Genomic DNA, 15,773 nt, shown 5'->3' with positions numbered 1-15,773 from the left:
CTCCCTTTCTTTTCTCTTGGTTCTTGGATGAAATACACAGTTTTAGACAGATAAAATTGGTAACGTTTTTGACACTGTTAAGCTAACCTTTGCATTTAAATTTCTAATATGTATCCCCAAATTTTAGCCAAGGGAACTAGATCCCAAACTGCCAATGCATTTTACAATATTAACTTTTAAAATACCAGATTTTCTAATTCCTTTTTTTTTTTTAATATTTTTTAACTGTATTTTTTTTTTTTTGTCTTTTCTTTTTTGGTACTGGGGATCGAACCCAGGACATTGCACTTGCTAGGCAAGCACTTTGCCACTGAGCTACATCCCAGCCCAAGATTTTCTAATTATTAAGTTAAAAAAATCCTTAAAAAGCCATTTAAAATGGTGTAAAAGTTCTTTAAAATGTTTGGTAATGTCCAAACCTCATAACCTTTTACATTTTAGATTTAAACTCACCCCATTGTTACAGCATGCTGACAATTCTTACCTTGAACATGTTCACAAACACATACAAAACTCTCACGTAGATCTTAAAGCACGCAAAAATCAAAATCAGTTGTACGTACATTTTTTTAAAGTTTTTAAACAAAAATTTAAGACTTTTTAAAAAAATTAAACTAAGTACCTTTGTTAAGCTTCATTTTTTCCAGAGCTTGCTTGTTTAGCAAGGCAATTCATGAATGGTTCTTTTGAATCCCTTCTGTTGGAAGAGGGCTGGGGGAGGGGGTCACCTGAAACTAAACTGGCCTGATTCTTTTATCCAATTTTAGACAAAAGCACTTTACGAATTATTACATTGTCAGGATTAGTTGAAAAGCCCAAACCAAGCACACAGTCTCCTACACCCTCCCCACCGGCGGCCTCCGCAAGGAGAAAATGCAGCCTGAGGCTTGAAGGGAACCAAACTAGTCCAGCAACCTTCCACGCCTCACAGAGAGAGTGAGCATAGCAGGTCTGTGACCGAGCCCAGCCTGAGGCTGGAACTTTTATTCCCCCAGAGATGTTCAGATAAATAACAAAAACACAAATAAACACAAAAACCAAGGATCCACATTTAACACTGGTACCAATTCTAAAACAGAACAAGACAAGAACCAAAGGCCGAGTTGTGGACTAATGGGCCCCCAGTTCATCCCTACCAGAACTCTGTGCAGGTCTCACTCAGCAAGCTGAATCCAGAGTCTGCGGAGTGAGCCTGCCACCCTCACCCAGAACTTTCCCACTTCAGAAAACAGAACAGAAACCACACCCAAGTAAACAAGACAGACAAGTGTCCACAAAGACAAAATCAGGTCTCAGTGAATGGGGCGACATCTCACCACCACTCACTTGCCAGGGGACTCGAACCCCCTCCACTCACCTCTGGAGGATTTTTCTTTTAGATTCCTGCAAACGTTGACCCAGGGGCCTTCCAAGGTTGAGAATTCCCAGTCATCTTGGGGCAAGGGAAAGAAGTCCCTAGCGGCCGTCCCCTCAGACTAACAGGTTTTCCCCCATGCTCAAACCCCCTGGCCAAGGCCTGAGGCTAAAATCTTGTCTGGGCCAAGGCCCGAGGCTAAGATCTTGTTGGTGGCACTTGCAGGTAGTCAGTGGCAGTTTCGTTAAACAAAGAAAGAAACAATTAAGAGAGACACAAACTACACAAAGCGCTGCACGGTGTGGAAAGTCAGGCGAATGCCAGAGAAAATTTCCAACAGACAACAATGCACTTTTCCTTCTTAATAGCTACACTTTGATTTTGAGCTATCTCCTTAACTTCTTTCCAATGGGCTAAAGTTAAATCAAGAGGGCTTGAGGGAACATTCCCACCCATTCTGGACTGTAATTTAGATCTAATTCCAATGCTCCTAGAATAAAAAGTCCGACAAACACCAATGCTCCTAGAATAAAAAGTCTGACAAACACCAATGCTCCTAGAATAAAAAGTCCGACAAACACAAATACACACACAACAATAGTGCACTTCCACAAAAAATAGTCTCTCCTGAGGCCTCTCCTCTGGGATCTAGAGTCTCCTTCTGACACTTCCACCATCTCAAAGACTGCGTGGACTCGCTGGCTGCTCTATCAGCCTTTCCTGGCTCCTGTGCCCACCCTTGGCTTTTTGGTAGTGGGGTACCAAGGAACCCCTTTCCTGAGGATTGGGAGCGTCCTCCATCTCCAGGACTGCAGCTTAGACACGTCTGTCCCCTGCCTTGCAGTCCACCCTGTCTACCCCCGATGCAGTTTTTAATGTAGTCTGCCGCTACGGCCAAAAATGAAAGTAACACCGAGACACAGACACAGACACAGATTAAGCACGCTTCTTACCTTCGGGGTCTGGGGTCTCGGGGACCCTCAGGGGATCCCGGACGAGCCCCCAACTGTTATACCCAAGTCCCAGAGACCTTCCGACGACCACCGAGAGACCAGGCAACCCAAACTACAAAATGCAAGGTTTATTCAACAAGCCAAGGCTCGGGCCTCGTCCCATACCCCCAGACCCAGCAGAGGAAGGGAGGAGGCCCGGAGCAACAATATAGCTGGGCTTATTAAGGCAAAAACCACAAAATTACAGCAGTGCTATGGCTTAGGGACAAGTTCGATTCTGATTGGTCAGGGACCGGGTGTCTGCTTGAGCCATCAGGGCTGACATCTCCTGTGGTTCACCTTCTTCCGACTGGGTCTCGAAACCATCCTGTTCTGGGGTGTTCTGCAATCTTTAAATAACAGTTCCCGAAAATTTTGCACAGACATGTTATTGTTTAACTCATTTTTTTTTTTTTTTACAACTTTTGCAACATTAACTCAGAACAGGAATTAGGGACTGGCACAAGTTAAGTTTTAGAAGCTGTCACAAAATGGCTTTAGTTTGGTTCTTACCGGCTCATCTCTAAGCATCAGCTGATGTTGTGAGGCTCCAGTTCTCTAGTCTCTATGAAAGGTTTAGCAAACTCTTTTCAATCCAGGTGTGGTGGTTCCCGCCTGTAATCCCATCACCTCTCTGAGGCAGCAGGGAGGAGGACTGTGGAGTTCAAGGTCAGCCAGGGAGACTCAAAAACCCAAAACCCCGAAGAAAGATGTCTTCTTTTGGAAAGCTCCACCCCAAACACCTGAGATGTACATTTAGAAGTGTCTTTGTGAACACAGGTCTGTCAGCCTGTCTGTCTCCCCATCCCCCCCCTCCCCCACACTCCTCCCTCACCCAGCCTAGGGCTGGAACTGCAGGCCTGAGCGCCACTCCTGGGCGCAGCTCTGTCCTGATGCCCTCTGCGGCCCCGCCCTGGGCGGGCCTGTGCTCACACCCACGGCCACACCTGCACCTGGGAGCATAAATGTGCCTGCAGCCCTGCGCAGCCGCAGACACCGCCAGCGCCTGCATCTGCAGCCCTAGGTCTCTGTCGCTGCCGCCAGCGCTGCCTACGACGACGGCCACGGCCTCAGCCTCAGCCTCAGCCCCAGCCCCAGCCTCAGCCTCAGCCTCAGCCCCAGCCTCAACCTCAGCCTCAGCCTCAGCCCCAGCCCCAGCCTCAGCCTCAGCCTCAGCCCCAGCCTCAGCCTCAGCCTCAGCCTCAGCCCCAGCCCCAGCCCCAGCCATGCCTCCGTTCCTAGGCATGCCCCCGTCTCCATTGGAGCCTGCGCCCCCGGCGGAGCCTGCGCCCCCGGCGGAGCCTGCGCCCCCGGCGGAGCCTGCGCCCCCGGCCGCATCCACAGACACAGCTGCGCCCGCGGCTGCACCGTCCGCGCATGCGCCGGACTCCGCGTCCGCAGCGTCTACGTCTTCTGCGTGGGCTACGCTTCTGTCTTCGGGGCTGACGCTCGACTACCCCTCCTATGTGGACGTCTACCTCTATGATTTCCCGTGGTCCACAGCGTCCGCGGCTCCGCCCGCAGCGTGGCCTCCAGCGTCAGCGTCGGCGGCGCCTGTGTCTCCGCCTGCAGCTCAGGCTGCGCCGTCCGTGCCGGTGACGCCGTCCGCCAGTGCGCCCGACGCTGTGTCCGCGACGTCTACGCCATCTACGTTGTCTACGCCTTCTACGTTATCTACGTCATCCACGTCTGCGTCGTCCGCGGCTCCTCTGCGCACGTCCTCGGCCTCGTCTACGCGCACAGCCGGGTCCGGGGCTGCGTCGGCTCCGTCTCGGTTCACACCGTCCGCGGATGCAGCCGAGTCTACGTCCGTGACGTCTACGCCATCGACGTCCACCACGTCATGTGCGATCATGTAGGCCACGCGTTCGGATCCAGGCTGAGCAGGAGGAAGGGACGGGGCTGGAGGGCCCGGGACTCCCCATCACCTCCACGCAAACCCCGGCTGCTGCCAGGGATCGAGGCCCGCTCCGGCCTGCTGCTGCCCCTCACGCCACGGGGCCCTGTGGGGCAGGGTGGAGCTCCCCGAGATTGGGCCTGGGGGGGGTGCGTGGGACCCCAGCCTGTCCCCTGTCTGCTGGGACCGGCCTGGGGTTGGTGGGTGGGTGTCCTCCTCCTCCTCCTCCCGACCTGCCTCACACAGCCATGGAGCCGGCGATCGCGTGCACACCTCCACCACCGAGAGCCCAATAAACCTTCTGCATTGTGAGATGACCGTGTGCAGACTTTGTGATATGGAGTGTGTGTGTGTGTGTGTGTGTGTGTGCAAGCCAATAACTGTTCTGAACTATGGGATGAGCCCTTCCCAGTGCTTTGCTTTTCCTACAACAGAAGAGCTAGCACTTGAGCCCAAATCCACTTGCCATTTCTTGGTGGTTCCTTAGGCACTAGGGTCGCAGTTTCCTGCCCAGGCTGATTTGGAGCCGGCCCAGGCTGTCTTTGAATAGCCAGCTTCAGATCTCAGCTTCCGGAGTAGCTAGAATGACAAGGGTGAAGACAGGCTCTCCCACAGCCATCCTAGCTACTCAGGAGGCTGAGATCTGAGGATTGGGATTCAAAGCCACCCTGGGCAGGAAAGTCCATGAGACTCTTATCTCCAATAAACCACTAGAAAACCAGAAGTGTCCTGTGGCTCAAGCCGTAGAGCGCTCACCTTGAGCTGAAGAGCTGAGGGACAGCGCCCAGGCCCAGAGTTCAAGCCCCACAACTGACCAAAAACTAAAGAAATGCTCCTATTGAAGCCAGGTGCTGAGATTCAGGCCTGTAATCCCAGATGTTGAGGAGTCTGAGCTAAAATCTCAGTTCAAGGACTGACTGGGCAGGAAAGTCCATAAAAATTCCAATGAAGAAGCAAAATGCTGAAAGTCTTGTGTGACTCAAAGTGGTAGAGGGGCAGACATGTGGAAGAACAAACAAGTGAGAAAGCAAAAGCAAAGCCTTGCCTGGGGTTCTAGACTCAGTACCAGCACTAGGAAGGAAAGAAGGATGGATGGAAGGAAGGAAGGATGGATGGAAGGAAGGAAGGATGGATGGAAGGAAGGAAGGATGGATGGAAGGAAGGAAGGAATCTCTGAGACTCTGAGTGTCAGGGTCCCGTGGGGAGGTGGGGTCGTCTCTAATGGCTTCGTGGGCTGCAGTTCTTCGGTCTCTATGAGGTTCAGCATCAGTTTTCTACCCAGCTGTGGTGGCACAGCCTGGAATCCCTCCGCCACTCAGCAGGGGGAGGAGGGAGGCTGGTGAGGTCCAGGCCAGCCAGGGGGACTCTACCATCCAACACCCCAAAGCCAGATGTCTGCTTGCTGAAAGCAGCCACCCCACCCTCGTGACATGGGGCTCAGAGGTGCTTCTGGCTGCTGGATCTTCGTGGACGCGGGTCTGTCTGTCTGTCTCTCCCCAGCTCCCCGCTCCTCCCTGTCCCTCGGCCTGTCCCGACGGCGGCCTGCGAGCTCCCAGCCGGACTCCGCTCCTGGAGCCGCCTGACTCCTGTCTCGGGGCCTGCGCGCACGCCCGCGTCCACGCCGCGGCTCTGGGGGCCAATCCGCCCTTGGGCCTGCGGTGCGGTGCTGTGCGCTAGGTCTGTGCGGATCGCCAGAGCTGCAGCCGAGCCCCGCCCCGCCACAGCTCCGCCCACCGCCGCCGCCGCGCGCGTCTGCGCCTGCGCCGCGCCGGCCACCTCGACGGCCGCGTCGAGTCCACCGTGCGCGCACACGCCCGACGCTGCGCCCGAGTCTCCGCCAGCGACGTCTCCGCCGTCTGCGTCCGCCTACGCCGCCGGCGCGCACCCTGCCTACGCCATCTGCGTCTGTGCGGAAGGCTGCGCGGCCCCGGGACGTGCATGGTGGACGCGGGAACGGCCGCAGGATGCCTCGGAGAAGAGGCCCCGTCATCCCCGGCTCTGACAGCCTCTGCTGCGGATCCTCTGACAGCAGCTTCTCCAGATCCTGTCACAGCCACCGCTCCAGATCCTCTGCCAGCGATTCCTCCAGATCCTCTGCCAGCGATTCCTCCAGATCCTCTGCCAGCGATTCCTCCAGATCCTCTGCCAGCGATTCCTCCAGATCCTCTGCCAGTGATTCCTCCAGATCCGATCACAGACACTGCTGGGGATCCTCTGACAGTGATTCCTCCAGATCCTCTGCCAGCGATTCCTCCAGATCCTCTGACAGCGATTCCTCCAGATCCTCTGACAGCGATTCTTCCAGATCCTCTGCCAGCGATTCCTCCAGATCCTCTGACAGCGACTCCTCCAGATCCTGTCACAGCCATTACTGCGGATCCTCTGACAGCGACTGCTGCGTATCCTCTGACAGTGATTCCTCCAGATCCGATCACAGCCATTGCTCCAGATCCTGTCACAGCCACTGCTCCAGATCCTCTGCCAGCGATTCCTCCAGATTCTCTGCCAATGATTCCTCCAGATCCTCTGACAGCGATTCCTCCAGATCCTGTCACAGCCACTGCTCCAGATCCTCCGGTGTTATCCTCAGGCCCCAGCGATCTCGGGGCACCTCCCCGCCTCCCCGATCCCGTCCCCGCTGGAGGTGAAGCCAGCACAAGGGGCTCCATCCTCATCTGCAGCCCTGACCTGTGGCCCAGCTCCCGTGCAATCTTGTAGGCCAAGAGCTCGGAACCAGGCTGAGCAGGAGGAAGGGACAGGGGGTCTAGGGGGCTCCATGTCTCCCCATCACCTCCACACAAACCCCGGCTTCCTGCCAGGGGCTCGAGGCCCGGCCTGCTGCTCTCTCCCTCACCCCAGCGGCTGTCGTCTGAAATTTGGGGGTCTCCTTGGGGTCCTGTGGGGCATGGTGGGGGCTCCCTGAGGTTGGGCCTAGGGAGGGGGTGTGGGACCCCAGCCTGTCCCCCTGTCTTCATGGGGGGGTGGATTTCCTCCTCCTCCACCCGACCTGCCTCACAGAGCCTGTACACAGCAATGGAGCTGGCGATCGCGTGCACATCTCGAGATCTATGAAACAAATAAAACTGCATTGTAAGATGACCGTCTCCAGACTTTGTTATATGGGGTGTGTGTGTGCCAAAAATTGGGTTGAACTCTGGGAGGAGCACCGTGTTTGTGCTTTTTTCCCCACAAAGACCAAGAGCTACCACTGCAATGGAACTCCACTTCCCACTTCTTGGTCGTTCCTTGCAGATCAGAATCTTCAAGATTCCCTCTCAAGCTGGCTTTGAACCACCATCCTCAGATCTCAGACTCCTGAATATCTATGATGACAGGCTGGAGCCATTTGTTTGTCTCCTTAGGGTCTTAGGACCGCCCTCCCCCCAGATTTGCTCAGATTTGGTGAGTTTTGGGGCTGGATGATGGACAGCGTTGAGGGGTTCTTGTGGTAATGAACCCACTACTTAAAGAGGAAGAACTCCATCATGTGAGACATAGGTCAACTCATTCATGAGAAGCTCCAGCATTTTGTCTAAACTGCTCTACCAACAGATTCAATGATTCAGCCTAAAAATCCCGTAGCCAGTGATAAAGATTGGTTTTAGCTGGGCACCAGTGGCTCACTAGCGACTCAGGAGGCTGAGATCTGAAGACCACGGTTCAAAACCAACCCAGGCAAGAAAGTCTGTGAGACTCTAATCTTCAATAAACCACTCAGAAAACCGGAAGTGGTGCCATGGCTCAAGTAGTAGAATGCTTGCCTTGAGCAGAATTGGTGAGCGACAGCGCGCAGGCCCAGAGTTCAAGACCCATGACTGGGGGTGGGGGTAAGAATGTTTTTTCTCACTCCACAGTAGTGCTCTATCAGCATTTTGCTTGTTCGTTAGACTTTCTCATGGACTTTCCTGCCTAAGCAGGCTTTGAACTGAGATCTTCAGTTTTCAGTCTCCTGCATATCTGGGATTACAGGCATGAGTCACCCACACCTGGTTTCATTGGGACCATTTTTGATTCCACCTTGACAAACATGGAATTCCAGGATCATTGGAATGATGCAAAAGCCAGTGATCAAGAATGGATTTGTAGGCAGAATCCCGGAACCTGTTTGTAGAACAATTTAGAGAAAATGGGGGATGAGTACAACTCTGCCCTTCTGTTCCTGGCCCAGTTCAGATGGGGCAGGAGGGAGAGGGAGGGGAATGGGATTGGAGTAAGAGGAGAGAGCTGAGGACAGCGGACATGGGGAGACGCTGACAGACCAACAGACTGGAGTTCACAAGAAACCACCAAAGGAAAAGACTTCTAAATCTCAACCTCCTGAGTTAGGCTTGGCTTCTGAGAGATGATGGGATTATAGGTGTGTGCTACCACACCTGGATAGAAAACAGATTGCTAAACCACTCATAGAGTGAGGAACTAGAACCCCACAATGTCGGCTGAGGTTAGAGATGAACCTACTTCCACACGTGAACCCAGAGACTCAGAATCTCAGAAAGTCCTTCCCCCTCCCTTCCTTCCTTCCTTCCTTCCTTCCTTCCTTCCTTCCTTCCTTCTGTCCTTCCTTCCTTCCTCCCTCCCTCCCTCCTTCCCCCCTCCCTCCCTGCCTCCTTCCCTCCCTCCCTTGTGCTGTTACTGGGTCTTGAACCTCTGGCAAGCCTCTGCATTCACATTCTGACTTAGTTTTCTCCACTCATGTCTGACACGCTGCCACTTTGAGTCACACAAGACTTCCAGCATTGTGCTGGTTCATTACACTTTCTCATGGACTTTCCTACCCAGTCAGGCTTGGAACTGAGATTTTCAGCTGTCATGCTCCTCAGGATCTAGGATTACAGGCATGAGTCCCAGCACCTGGATTTAACGTGGCCATTTCTTATTCCACCACCACCAACGGGAACATCACAGACAGAGGTAATGAATGAACAGCGAGTGCTACAAAACAGATTTTTAGGCAGACTCATTGAACCTGTTCATCAACCAGTTTCGAGAAAATGAGGTAGGTTTTCATGAATGAATCCCTGTTTTTCTCAGTCCCTTTGGGGACTGAGTTTATTCCATGAAAAGCCTAAAGGCTGCCCACATTCTACACCTGAAACCCAGCAAATGGGATCAAGTCTCCTGGGGGGTCACAGGACCCTAGGGAGATAGGCCAGGGGCTTCCCGCCTGTCATCCTAGCTCCTGAGAAGGCTGAGATGTGAGGATGGCTATTCGAAGCCAGCCTGGGCGGGCTCCAAGTCAGCCTGGGCAGGAAAGTCCATGAGACTCTTGCACCCAAGGAACCACAGGAGTTGTGGGAAAAAGCCACAAGGACAGTGCTTGGTCCCTGAGTTAAAGGCCAAGGATTGGCACGTGTGTGTGCGAGCACGCGCGCACACGCGCGCACACACACACTATAAGTACTTCTGGAGACAGTCATGTTTTGTTCAAGAAGGTTTATTTGGCGGGTCACAGAAGACAGGGGGAGAGGCTGGGGTCCCCCATTCGTAGGCCCCCGACGCGCACCCCAAGCCCTACCCCACGGGAGGTGAAGCGCCTATGAAGTGCTGGGCCCCGATTCCCGGCCTCGACCTGTGGTCCAGCACAGATGCAATCTTGTAGCCTAGAAATGAGGCTATCTCTAATCTTCAGCTCACATCGTGTGGCTCTAGCTCTTCAGTCTATGAATGGCTTAGCTATCAGGTTTCTACCCAGGTACCAGGCCCACCCCTATAATCCCGTTCCCTCTCAGCAGCTGGGGGAAGGGGGATTGTGAATTCCAGGCCTGCCAGGGAGACTCTAAGAACACAAACCAGAAAGAAAGATGTCTGTTTTTTTTTTAAAGACCCCCCCCAAACCCTGGAGATGGAGATGGAGAAGTCTTTCTCTTTGCTGGCTCCGTGTGAACTCCTGAGTCTGTCAGTCTGTCTGTCTCCCCATCCTCCCCCTCCCCCTCCCCCACACTCCTCCCTCACCCAGCCTAGGGCTGGAACTGCAGGCCTGAGCTCCACTCCTGGGCGCAGCTCTGTCCTGATGCCCTCTGCGGTCCCGCCCTGGGCGGGCCTGTGCTCACACCCACGGCCACACCTGCACCTGGGAGCATAAATGCGCCTGCAGCCCTGCGCAGCAGCAGACACCGCCAGCGCCTGCATCTGCAGCCCTAGGTCTCTGTCGCTCTCTCCAGCGCTGCCTACGACGACGGCCTCAGCCTCAGCCTCAGCCTCAGCCTCAGCCTCAGCCTCAGCCCCAGCCCCAGCCTCAGCCATGCCTCCGTTCACATTCGGGCCCCCGTCCCCAGCGGAATCTATGGACACAGCGGAGCCTGCGCAGCCAGCCACGCCTCCGCCCGCGGCCACGCCTCCGCCCGCGGCCACGCCTCCGCCCGCGGCCACGCCTCCGCCCGCGGCCACGCCTCCGCCCATGGCCACGCCTCCGTCCTCGGCCTCGCCTCCGTCCTCGGCCTCGCCTCCGTCCTCGGCCACGCCTCCGTCCTCGGCCACGCCTCCGTCCTCGGCCACGCCTCCGTCCTCGGCCACGCCTCCGTCCTCAGCAACGCCTCCGTCCTCGGCCACGCCTCCGTCCTCGGCCACGCCTCCGTCCTCGGCCACGCCTCCGTCCTCAGCCACGCCTCCGCCCGCAGCCACGCCTCCGCCCGCAGCCACGCCTCTTCCCCAAGCCACGCCTCCCTCTGCGCCTTCTCCAACCAATGTCTGGATGCCTACGCCAACGTTCACGTTTATTCCTCCGTCTGCATGGACGCCTGCGTACGCGTTCATTCCCACGTCTGCACCTACGCAGCCCACGTCCACGCCTCTGTCCACAGCTACGTCCACAGCGGAGCTTACGCCTGCGTCCGCATCCACAGACACAGCTGCGCCTCCACTTGCGTCTGGGGCCGCACCGTCCACGTTGACGTGGATGCCTGCGTCCACGCATGCGCCTCACGCTGCGTCCACGGCGTCTACGTCTTCTGCGTCCACTACGCCTCCGTCTGCGCTGCTTACGCCCGTCCACCCCGCCTGTGTCTACGTCATCTCCGGCCAGGATTGCGTGTGGTCCATAGCGTCCCCGGCTACGCCTGCCCCTTGGCCTCCGTGGTCAGCTTCGTCCTCCGCGGCTGCAGCGTCTCCGCCCGCGCCTGCAGCTCAGGCTGCGCCGTCTACGTTGCTGACACCGTCCGTGCACGCCCCGACCCTGTGCACGCAGACCAAGTCGTTCACGGCTACGGCTTCTGCGTTCACTATGCATTTGTCTACGTATTCTGCGTATCCCAGGCCCGCGTCTCTGCCGTGTTCCCGGCGGACGTCTGCGGCCCGGCGCTCACCCCCATCGCCCGCAGCCCCGTCTGGTACGTTTGTGTTCCGTCGGTCGAAGTCGTCCTGCCGCCGGCCCAGACTCTGCGTGCGACATCTCCGGATGCTGGGGCGTCGCCCGCTGGTCCCGGGGCCCCCGGGGTCCCCCAAGCCCGGCTCCGCCTGCATCCGCTGCAGCCACCCGCGGCCCAGCCCCAGCGAAGCCGTGTAGGCCTCGAGTTCGGATCCAGGCTGAGCAGGAGGAAGGCACAGGGGGGCACGGAGGGCTTCGTGGCTCCCCATCACCTCCACCCAAACCCCGGATTCCTGCAGGGGTCTGAGGCCCGGCCCGGCCTGCTGCTCGCCCTCACCCCAGATCCTGTGGTCTGGACCTTGGAGGTCTCCCTGGGGCCCTGTGCTACCTAGTGGGGGCTCCCAGAGATGGATCTGAGGGAGGGGGGTGGGACCCCAGCCTGTCCCCTGTCTGCTGGGACCGGCCTGGGGTGGGTGGGTTTCCTCCTCCACCACCTGATCTGCCTCACACAGCAATGGAGCTGGCGATGTGTGCACACCTCCACCACCCTGAGCCCAATAAACCTTCTGCATTGTAAGATGACTGTGTCCAGAGTTTGTTTTATGGTGTGTGTGTGTGTGTGTGTGTGTGTGTGTGTGTGTGTAATGTAGATTGTACACAGGAACAAGGCCTAGGATTTGAAGTTAGGGCCTGACCATGATCCTGCACTATTGCTCAACTCTGACACTCTTACACTTGACACCCAGCTGCACTTCCTATTTCTTGGTAATTCCATGGAGATAACTTCCACGATTTCCCTGCCCAACCTGGCTTTGAGCCGTCATCCCTCAGATCTCAGCCTCCTGAGTATCTAGAAGGAGGAGCCATTTGTTTATCCCTTTGGGATCTTCCCCGAGACTCGATCAGATTTGGTGAGTTTGGGGTTGGATTGTGGACAGCTTTGAGGGGTTTCTGTGGAAATGAACCAATCCTCAAAGAGGAAACACCCGATCATGTGGGAAAGACATCCAGCCATTCATAAAGACTTTCACCATTTTGTTTAAACTACTCTACCACCACATTCAACAATTCTGCCTACAGATCTGTTATAACCAGCTGTTTCAGTCATTGCAAAGGTCCTTGAGTTCAATGTTTCTTGAGGTAGAATAAGAAATGGCCACGTTGAAGCCAGGTCTAGGGACTCATGCCTGTAATTCCAGATATTCAGGAGGCTGAGGGCTGAAGATTTTAGTTCAAAAACCTGCCTGGGCAGGGAAGTCCATGAGAAAGTCTAATGAACCAGCAAAAAGCTGGAAGTGGTGTTGTGACTCAAAATGATACCCCACCAGTCTTGAGTGAAGAAAACCCAAGTGGAAATGCAAATCCTGAATCACAGGTACAAGCACGAGAATGGAAGGAGGTAGGAAAGAAGGAAGGATCCTTTAAGTCCTCTGAGGCTAGGGGTGCTCTTCTGCAATTGGGGTCACCTCTGACCCTCAGTTAACTTTAGGGGCTCCAGTTCTTTAGTCTATAATGGTTTAGAAATCTGTGTTCTACCCGGGTCAGGTGGCACACGCGTATAATCCTATCACCTCCCAGAAGGTGGAGGAAAGAGGATTGTGAATTCCAGGCCAGCCAGGGAGTCTCTAGCAAAACAACCCTGAAAGGAAGATATCTGGTGTTTGAATAAAAAGACACCTCAAACTCCTGACATCGAGATTTAGCTCTTTGTTGGTTGTTTGTAAACACAAGTCTGTCTGTCTGTCTGTCCCCAATTCCCTTTCTCCTCTGAAGTCTCCCTCCCTCTCCCTCTCCCTCCTCCCACTGATCCTCAGGCTGGAACTCCAGGCCTGAGCTCCACTCCTTGGACCCCACCTTACTCCTCTGGCCCCGCCCACTGCCCCCCGCTTGTGTTCCAAGCCACGCCCACATCCGGGTGTGTAAATCCCCTGCAGGCTGCCTGCACCAGAGCCTGAGCCTCCTCCCTGCTGGGCCTGTGTCCGCATCGCCAGGACGTGGTGTTTTGCAGCTCTGCCCACAGCGCAGACACAGCTCGACCTGCGGTCCAGCAGAGATGCAATCTTGTAGGTTACGAGTTCAGAACCAGAGTGAGCAGGAGGAAGGGACGGGGCGTCGGGGGGGACCCTGTGGCTCCCCATCACCTCCACACAAACCCTGGCTTCCTGCCAGGGGCTCCAGGCCCGGCCCGACCTGCCGCTCTTTCATTCCAGATCCTGTCATCATGAACTGGGGTCTCCTCTGGGCCCTGTGGGGCATGTTGGGGGCTCCCCGAGGGTGGGGGCCTAGCGAGGGAGGACCTCTACGTCTTCCCCGTGTCTTCTGTGACCGGCTGTGGGATGGGTGGGTTTCCTCCTTCTCCACCCCTCCTGCCTCCCACAGCAATGGAGCTGGCGATCGTATGCACACCTCCACCATTGTGAGCCCAATAAACCTTCTTCATCAAGACTGACGCTAGAATTTCTTGGTGTGTGTGTGCGTGTTTGCGTGTGTGTGCTTGGGAGCCAGGCCTGGGGTTGAACTCAGGGCCTGAGCATTATCCTTCACCTTTTTTTTTGAGGCTGGTGTTCTAACACTTGAGTCACAGGTCCACTTCCCACTTCTTGATGCTTCCGTGGCGATCACAGTCTCAGAGACTTTCCTACCCAGCCTGGCTTTGAACTTGCCCACCCTGAACTTGCCCATCCTCAGATCTGAGCCTCCTGAGTGGCTAGAATGACAGGCAGGAAGCCATTGGATATTCTGTTAGGCTCTTGTGACCCCCATGAGACCTGATCAGATTTGGTGGGGTTCAGGGATAGAACATGAACAGTGTTGGGAGTTCCTCCTGGTAATGATCCCAGTCCTCCTTGGGGAAGAACGTGATCATGAGAGACAGACATCCATTCGTTCATGCAGAGCTTTGCCATTTTCTCTCAACCGCTCTGCCAACAGATTGAACGATTCTGCCTAAGAATCCACTCCTTCTCATCGGCTGTTGCACTTGAATTTCATATTTGTCATGATCCCATAAGAAATGGCTAGGCTGAAGGACAGTCCTAAGACTCATGCCTGTAATCCCAGATATTCAGAAGGCTGAGAACTGAAGATCTCAGTTCAAAGCGTGCCTAGGCAGGAAAGCCGATGAGAAGGTCTAACAAACAAGCAAAATGCTGAAAGTAGAGCTGAGAATCAAAGTGATAGAGCACCACTCTTGAGAAAGAAAAAACATTCTACACAGCCTTCCCCCTCGCCCCGCCCCCAACACGGGTCTTGAACTCTGGGACTGGGCCCTGGCCCTCTCCAATCCTGCTCAAAGCTCGAATTCTACCACTTGAGCCACGGCACCACTTCCGGTTTTCTGAGTGGTTTATGGAAGATAAGAGTCTCACAGACTTTCTTGCCTGGGTTGGCTTTGAACCGCGGACTTCAGATCTCAGCCTCCTGAGTCACTAGTGAGCCACTGGTGTCCAGCTAAAACCAATCTTTACCACTGGCGACTGGATGTTTAGGCTGAATCATTGAATCTGTTGGTAGAGCAGTTTAGACAAAATGCTGGAGCCTCTCATGAATGAGTTCACCTATGTCTCACATGATGGAGTTCTTCCTCTTTGAGGAGTGGGTTCATTACCACAAGAACCCCTCAACGCTGTCCATCATCCAGCCCCAAAACTCACCAAATCTGAGCAAATCTCCTGGGGGGGGGGTGGTCCCAAGACCCTAAGGAGACAAGCAAATGGCTCCAGCCTGTCATTGTAGATATTCAGGAGTCTGAGATCTGAGGATGGTGGCTCAAAGCCAGCTTGAGAGGGAGAATCTTGAAGATTCTGATCTGCAAGGAACGACCAAGAAGTGGGAAGTGGAGTTCCATTGCAGTGGTAGCTCTTGGTCTTTGTGGGAAAAAAAGCACAAACACGGTGCTCCTCCCAGAGTTCAACCCAATTTTTGGCACACACACACACCCCATATAACAAAGTCTGGAGACGGTCATCTTACAATGCAGAAGGTTTATTTGTTTCATAGATCTCGAGATGTGCACGCGATCGCCAGCTCCATTGCTGTGTGCAGACTGCGTGAGGCAGGTCGGGTGGAGGAGGAGGAAATCCCCCCCCCATGAAGACAGGGGGACAGGCTGGGGTCCCACACCCCCTCCCTAGGCCCAACCTCAGGGAGCCCCCACCATGCCCCACAGGACCCCAAGGAGACCCCCAAGTTTCAGACGAAGCAGCTGGGGGAGGGAGAGAGCAGCAG

At 55.1% G+C, this 15,773-nt stretch overlaps 1 protein-coding gene across 1 annotated transcript; it reads left to right on the top strand.

The window, feature by feature from the left end:
* Nucleotides 1-3,572: 3,572 nt before the first annotated feature.
* Nucleotides 3,573-6,245, top strand: LOC122102012 (forkhead box protein F2-like). Its single transcript, XM_042672531.1, has 3 exons — nt 3,573-3,763; nt 3,850-4,392; nt 5,744-6,245. Exons 1-3 carry the CDS (start codon nt 3,573-3,575, stop codon nt 6,243-6,245), a joined length of 1,236 nt encoding a protein of 411 aa, XP_042528465.1.
* The last annotated feature ends 9,528 nt before the right edge of the window (nt 6,246-15,773 follow it).

The sequence above is a fragment of the Dipodomys spectabilis genome, unplaced genomic scaffold, assembly GCF_019054845.1.
Source record: "Dipodomys spectabilis isolate Male_0828 unplaced genomic scaffold, ASM1905484v1 ptg000715l, whole genome shotgun sequence".
NCBI classification, from domain to species: domain Eukaryota; kingdom Metazoa; phylum Chordata; class Mammalia; order Rodentia; family Heteromyidae; genus Dipodomys; species Dipodomys spectabilis.
The sequence above is the reverse complement of the archived record's forward strand: the minus strand, read 5'-3'. Positions and strand labels throughout refer to the sequence as shown.

Bases quoted from the DNA above. Each gene is read 5' to 3' on its own strand.
- LOC122102012 (XM_042672531.1), top strand. From the start codon at position 3,573: ATGCCTCCGTTCCTAGGCATGCCCCCGTCTCCATTGGAGCCTGCGCCC. The intron at 3,764-3,849 runs GTGGGCTACGCT...CGTGGTCCACAG, and splicing joins GCAGCGTCTACGTCTTCTGC to CGTCCGCGGCTCCGCCCGCA. The intron at 4,393-5,743 runs GTGCGTGGGACC...GTCTCTCCCCAG, and splicing joins CGAGATTGGGCCTGGGGGGG to CTCCCCGCTCCTCCCTGTCC.